At 51.8% G+C, this 7,500-nt stretch overlaps 1 protein-coding gene across 1 annotated transcript; it reads right to left on the bottom strand.

The window, feature by feature from the left end:
- Positions 1-2,457: 2,457 nt before the first annotated feature.
- LOC128945952 (olfactory receptor 14J1-like) lies at positions 2,458-6,177 on the bottom strand (the record flags this gene model as incomplete). Its single annotated transcript, XM_054289887.1, has 2 exons — positions 2,458-2,508; positions 5,401-6,177. Coding segments are annotated over 2 exons (828 nt in total), but the record flags the coding sequence as incomplete, so codon positions are not given.
- Between the last annotated feature and the right edge of the window lie 1,323 nt (positions 6,178-7,500).

Genomic DNA, 7,500 nt, shown 5'->3' with positions numbered 1-7,500 from the left:
CACAGAGGGATGTTCATTTCTTGTCAGCCAACAAAGCCAAGGGAAGGCACAGCTCCATCAAATTCAAAAGTTGTTCTGCTTCCTGGCTCTGCCCTGCCCCTGATACCCACAGCCTGTCCTGTCTCCTTCATCCCGGCATTGCCAGGGACTTTCTTGGACAAGGGAGCTCTGCTCTGGCTATGGAGGGAGGTGCAAGTGCCACCATTGGAGTGGGAACCACAACTCATCAGGTTTGTGTCCTTTGGGAGTCAGGAACTGGTGGGACTCAGAGGTACAGGAAGATTCTCTTCATGGCCAACAGACCACAGTTTAACAGGACACAATTTAATTACAATCTCACTCTTCCCTGAGCTATGTGCAGTGTCCCAGCAGTGTCTGATGAGTCCAACATCCACAAGTTATTTCCATATTAGAATTAATTATAGACAAATGTGGTTCTGCGATAGATATAAACACAATTAAGTTCTTGTATCATGATGCTCATCCCGGAGTGGAAGCAAAAGAGCACAAACAATTTCTGATTTGCAAATGTGTCTGTGGTGGATGGAGAAGGGAGGTCAGGCTGCTCTTGGTGATGAGGAAATGCTGAAACCAGCCTGACTCATTTCATCTCCTCCTGTCCTGGCTGATTGCTCCTCTTTCTCCTTCCACCCATTGGCTTTTGTCTCTCACCAGGCCCCCTGGTGAAGAGCCTGGCTCTGTGTTCTCCATCCCCTCCTCGCTGGCACTGCCAGGCTGGGATGAGGAGCCCCTCAGCCTTCCCTGCTCTGGGCTGGACCAGCCCAGCTCCCTCAGCTTCTGCTCACAGCCCAGGGGCTCTAGCCCCACTTTGGAGGCCCTTGCCAGACCCTGCTCCAGCTGCCAGACATCTTTCCTGCCCTGGGGAACCCAACCCAGGCCACAGTGACCTGGATAATCCCCGTCCTTGATGTCCTGGTTACACAGCCCTGGCCCCTTTTCCCCTGTCAGGCTCTGGGGTGGATTCAGCGGAATATCCTTTGGTGGAGGCTGTGGCTCCAGGTGGGCTGGGGGGATCCTGGGGGACAGGGACCCTGCTGGGCATGAACAGCATTGGACTTGTTGGGAGAAACTGTGAGGGGGAGCTGGGGCGGAGTGACCAACCCAGTGACCTGACAGAGCCCTGCTGGGATGTCACACAGCCCCTCTGGGATGTCACAGCCTGCTCTGTGATGTCAGACCTCTGCCCTGTGATGTCACAGCTGGCTCTGTGATGTCACAGAGGCAGTCTATGATGCCATATCTGCTCAATGACCTCACATGACCCACTCTGTGATATCACAGACCACTCTGTGACCTCATGTTACCAGATGAGAAATTGTCTCCACCAGGTGACCTGACACCTGGAGCTTGTTCTCCAAAACCCCAGGCCTATGGAAACCACACAATGCCCATTGTGTGAGAAGGGGAACTGGAAGTTCAGCAGCCTCAGTGTCCTGCCAGCTCAGCCAGGCCCACGGGAACATTGGGGTCCGTGACCACAAGGGACCACCAGAGAGACCCCAGGACTGAACAACGCATGGGTAATGGGGAGAGGAAATGTGGTAATGATTTTGGGGAAATGATTATCATATGTGTGTCTAGTCCAGGGCAATCAATGAATTTGTGTGCAAAATACAGAATATAAACAGAAACTTTCCTGTACTCAGCATGCACGGCTTTGAGAGGAGCTATTCCCTGTGCATCCCACTGAATAAAGAATGGTGTTTCTAAATGCTACACTAGGGTTAAGGACTTTTCTGTTTTACAGAATTTTTAGTAAGATTCCCACTGCCAAGGAAAGCTCTGTCTCCTGCTGTTCACAAACAAAGAAGGTCTGGTGGCAGATGTGGGGCTCGGAGGCTGCCTGGGGCACAGTGACCATGAAATAATCAAGTTTTCGATGTTCTGTGAAAGAAGGAGGGGCAGCAACAAAACTTCTACACTGGAATTAGGAAGGGCAGACTTTGGCTTATTTAGAATGCTGATTTGGGGAGTACCAAATCAGGTACTGATTCTTTAAAGGGAAACAGCCCTTAAAAACAAAGGAGTCCAGGGAGGATGGACACGCTTCAAGAAAGTAATCTTAAGGGGATGCAGCATCCTCTGCCAGTGTGGCAAAATATGAGCTAGTTAGGAAAATTACTGTTCTGGCTGCCCATGGAGCATTTGTGGGAACTCAGGGGTAAAAAGAGGGTGCATCACTTTTGAAAAGTGGAACAGGGAACTCAGAAAGTGTTTAAGAATGTTGTTAAGTTATGCAAAAAGAAAAGCAAAGAGGTGAAAGCTCAACTGGAGCTTAACCTGGCCACTTCTGTGAAAAATAATAGGAAATGTTTCTATAAATAAAATTATAGCAAAACACCAGACAAACAGAACCTCTACTATTTATTGGATGCAGTAGGAAATACAGTAACTAGAGATAAAGACAAGGCTAAGCTACTTAACACCTTGTTTGTCTCAATTTTCAATATTAGGAAAGGCTGTCCTCAGGACAATTGTTCTCCTTAGCTGGTAGATGGGCACAGGGACCAGAACAGGCCCCCTGGAATCCAGGAGGAAGCAGCTGGTGACCTGCTGAGCCACTCAGATGGTCACAGGTGTATGGGATCAGATGAGATCCATCCCAGGGGGATGAGGGAGCTGTGGATGAGCTCCCCAAGCTGCTCTCCATCATTTACCATCAGTCCTGGCTCAGCAGGGAGGTCCCAGAGGACTGGAGGTGCCAATGTGAGCCCATCCCCAAGAAGGGCTGGAAGGAGGAGCTGGGGAACTCCAGGCCTGTCAGCCTGACCTGGGTGCCCGGCAAGGTTATGGAACAGATCACCTTGAGTGCCATCACAGGGCACCCACAGGATGGCCGGGGGATCAGAGCCAGCCAGCGTGGATTTAGGGGTGGCAGGTCCTGCCTGACCAACCTGGTCTCCTTTTATGACCAGGTGACCCACCCGTGGATGCAGGAAAGTCTGTGGATGTTGTGTGCCTGGATTTCAGCAAAGCCTTTGACACTGTCTCTGACAGCATTCCCTGGAGAAGCTGCAGCCCACGGCTTGGGCAGGTTCCCTCCTCGCTGGGAGATTTAAGAGCTGGCTGGAGGCTGGGCCCAGAGAGTGGTGGGGATGGTGCTGCACCCAGCTGGTTTCCAGGCACTGGTGGTGTCCCCCAGGGGTCTGTGCTGTGCCCAGTCCTGTTTAATATCTTCACTGATGATCTGGCTGAGGGGATCGAGTCCAGCATTCACAAATTGCAGATGGCACCAAGCTGGGTGTGAGTGTGGATCTGCTGGAGGGCAGGACAAGAAGACACAGCCTTAAGCTGCACCAAGGGAGGTTCAGGCTGGACAATAGGAAGAAGTTCTTCACAGAAAGGATGAGTGGGCATTAGAATGGGCTGGCCAGGGGGGAGGTAGCAGAGTCACTGTCCCTCTCCAGAGGCACTTAGTGGCATGGTCTTGGTGACAAGGCAGTACTAGGGCATTGGTTGGGCTTGATGATCCCAAAGGTCTTTTCCAGCCTATTTGATTCTGTCATTCTGTGATGATTGGGACACTCTGGGGCCATTGTGACACTGCAGAGCCTCATGAAACTAAGAGGACCATGGTGACACTGTGCAGCCCCACAGAACCAAGGGTCCATTGTTGTGCTCTGGGGCCAAATGGAACCAGGGAGTGCACTGTGACACTCTGGGTCCTCGTGGAACCACAGAGGCCATTGTGACACTGCAGGGCCTTGTGTAACCAAGGGGTTTCACCATTTTGACACTGCAAAACCAAGGAGACCATTGGGAGACTCCAGAGTATTGAAGTGAAGGGGAGAACGACCATCCTGGTAATGCATCGAACTCCAACTTTATTGATCAATCAATCACCTTAAATAACAAAGTTAACAAACTTCATGCATATTCTGTAATCCAATGTCATGATAGGCTAACAGAGAAATTTCTAACCACTCCCTTTGTTTTAGAATACCTACAATTGTTTATTAAAAACAGAAACCAAAACAGAAACCAGAAACTAAAACAGAAACCAGTGTTCCCAAAACTTTTACATCTGTTCTCAGGATGGCAGGCCTTCCCAGAGACGGTGTTCTGCTTGTTATGGGAAGACAATCTGAGAACTCCATTGTTTATAGAATGATGCCTGAGAGAGTCTAATTGTTTATACAAATCAGAAGGCTGAGAACTGTTAGAAACTGCTTTTACTTTTCCCCTATACTTTTCTCTCAATTGTATGTCTCATGGCCTTTTCTTTAAGTCATTCTCCGACACCAGGGCACAGTGGAACCAAGGGGCCATTCTGACACTGCGGGACGTCATGGAACCAAGGGGACATTGTGACACTGCAGGATCCTGTGTAACCAAGGGGCCACTGTGACAGGATGGGGCCTCAAGGAATCTGGAAGAACGTTGTGACACTGTATGGCCTTGTGGAAACAAGGAGTCCATTGTGACACTGAGGAGACTTGTGGAATCACAGAGACCATGGTGACAGTGTGGGACCTCATGTAACCATGGGACCATTGTGACACTCTGGGGCCAAGTGGAACCAAGGAGACCATTGTCATATTTTGGGGCCCCATGGAACCAAGGAGACCATTGTTGCTCGGCATGGTCTACTGGAACCAAAGAGATCAGTGTGACAGTGCAGGGCTTGGTGTAACCAAGAGGCCATTGTGACACTGAGGGGTGCCATGGAACCAAGGACATCTTTGCAGATGATACCAAGCTGGATGTGAGTGTTGATCTGTGGGAGCATAGGAGGGCTCTGCACACGGACCTGGACAGGCTGGATCCAGGGGAAAGAATCCAACAAGTTGCAGCTTAAGAAGACCAAGTGCCAGGCCCTGATATTTGGCCCTGGTGCTACAGGCTGGGGACAGAGTGGTTGGACAGCAGCCAGGCAGAAAGGGACCTGCAGGGACTGATGGACAGCAGGCTGGACATGAGCCAGCAGGGTGCCCAGGTGGTGAAGAAGGCCAATGGCTCCTGGCCTGGATCAGGAATGGTGTGGCCAGCAGGACCAGAGCTGCTGTGCCAGCACAGATCTGCCCCCAGCTATGCACACAGACATTGCTGCTGCAGCTCCAGAGAAGGGAACACAGGGGTATATCTGGAAAAAAACTTTGCTGCGAGATCCTTTAGTTCCATTAAGACCACCAAGAGTGCAGCCACTCATTGACACAATCTCTGGCCACAGGGAAGATGGAGAGAAACAAAATGAGAAAAACTGCAAACCATGACATTTCTTTGTGGAAAAGATTAGTAAGGTAAAACAAAGAAAAAGAACCTCCAAAATGAAGCCAACAAGAAGTATCAAAGATGATTTTTATTACAAGAGATTTGCAGAAATTGGCCAGCAGTTTAATGTCCCTGAAACCATCCAGTCATCAGTTTCCACACTGCAGCCTTGAGCTCCTGGTTCCTCAGGCTGTAGATGAGGGGGTTCAGGGTTGGAGGCACCACTGAGTACAGAACTGACACTGATAGATCCAGGGATGGGGAGGACATGGAGCGGGGCTTCAGGTCAGAAAATGTGGCAGTGCTAAGGAACAGAGAGAGCACGCCCAGGTGAGGGAGGCAGGTGGAAAAGGCTTTGTGCCGTCCCTGTACAGAGGGGATCCTCAGCACGGCCCTAAAGATCTGCACATAGGAGAAAACAATGAACACAAAACAACCAAAGCCCAAACAGAAGGAAAATGCAAGAAGCTCAAGTTCCCTGAGGTACAAATTTGAGCAGGAGAGCTTGAGGATCTGTGGGATTTCACAGAAGAACTGGCCCAGGACATGGCCATGGCACAGCGGCAGGGAAAATGTATTGGCTGTGTGGATGAGAGCATTGAGAAAGCCACTGGCCCAGGCAGCTGCTGCCATGTGGGCACAAGCTCGGCTGCCCAGGAGGGTCCCATAGTGCAGGGGTTTGCAGATGGACACGTAGCGGTCATAGCACATGATGGTCAGGAGGAAAAACTCTGCTGAAATGAAGAAGAGAAAGAAAAAGAGCTGTGCAACACATCCTGAGTAGGAGATGTTCCTGGTGTTCCAGAGGGAATTGTGCATGGCTTTGGGGACAGTGGTGCAGATGGAGCCCAGGTCGCTGAGGGCCAGGTTGAGCAGGAAGAAGAACATGGGTGTGTGCAGGTGGTGGCCGCAGGCTATGGCGCTGATGATGAGGCCGTTGCCCAGGAGGGCAGCCAGGGAGATGCCCAGCAAGAGGCAGAAGTGCAGGAGCTGCAGCTGCCGCGTGTCTGCCAATGCCAGCAGGAGGAAGTGCCTGATGGAGCTGCTGTTGGACATTTGCTGGGGCTGGGCATGGGGACCTGTTCATGGAGAAAGGACAGTGACAAGTCACGAGAGGCTGCTTGGAGCCAAACCTGATCCATTACCTGCAGACTGTCACACTGGGACTCACTCACCCTTGTTCCTGCTCTGGTAAATCCTTCACCTCGGTCCCTTCCTGAGCTCCAGTTGTGCTGGCTGAGTGTGCCAGGAGCAGCCAGGCTTGTGCCTGGAGGCTCTCAAGGAGCCATCCCTGCCCTGCTCCCCTGGGTTTGTGGCCATGTGGCAGAGGGACAAGGCTGGATATTCAGGATTTGTCAAGGGAATCACTCTGAATGCAGAAAGGCTTGGTAGCATCTACACTCCCAGTTCTATAAGACATGGATGGCAGGAGTTGTTTTTAGGAATTTTATTCCTCCCCACACATCGTTCCTTGCTCTCTGAGGTCAGAAATCCCCAACATTTCGGCTGCACTCAGAGTTTGCCACTGAGAGATGGGAGAGCCAAAGGATTCCCTGTGGCTCAGGGAAGATGAGGGGGCTGGATGGGCTTGTTCCCAACTGCCCTGGCTTTGCACCTTAGGCTGCAATCAGAGCACAATCACACTCCTGGGTCACCCTGGGATAAACCAGACCCTGCCCAGAGCAGAGGGATCCCTGAATGTCTCACCCTCTCTCAAGGTCTCTGGGCAAGTTCTCAGCACCCCCTTGTGCCAAGGACACTCACGGCTCCCTTGGCAAACCGAGCAGCATTTCCTCAGCTCTGGCAGCTCTGCCCTTCCCCATGGGACATTCAGGGAACTCCCAGAGGCTCTGGCACAGATTTGCACCCAGGAGGGCAGCTCAGAGCTTGGAAGGGCACAGCAAGGAGATCCCCAGCTGTGCCCATGATGGGATCTCAGGGAGGGGGCTCAGCTCATTCCCCTTTCCCATGGACTGCTTTGCCCACAGCCCCACAGGTGCCAGGGAAGCTTGGACACCCCATTCCCATGGATAGCCCTGCCTGGCAGGAATGCCAAGGGCAGTGCCTGACTCAGCTGCTGCAAATGCCAGAGCCTCTCTGAGAGCAGCAGATAACAGTGACAATATCAGGGCAGGGCAGAACCACGAGAAGATGTTGTGGTGCTGTGCCTGAGAGGTCAGGGCAGAGACAGCCGAGCACTCAGGACAGTTTTCCCGTGCCCAGCTGTGCCCGGCACCTCCCACACACCAACAGTGCCCTCCTGCCCCC

This window comes from Melozone crissalis, unplaced genomic scaffold, assembly GCF_028551555.1.
Source record: "Melozone crissalis strain CALT ecotype California unplaced genomic scaffold, PUWL_Pcris_2 ptg000068l_1, whole genome shotgun sequence".
NCBI classification, from domain to species: domain Eukaryota; kingdom Metazoa; phylum Chordata; class Aves; order Passeriformes; family Passerellidae; genus Melozone; species Melozone crissalis.
The sequence above is the reverse complement of the archived record's forward strand: the minus strand, read 5'-3'. Positions and strand labels throughout refer to the sequence as shown.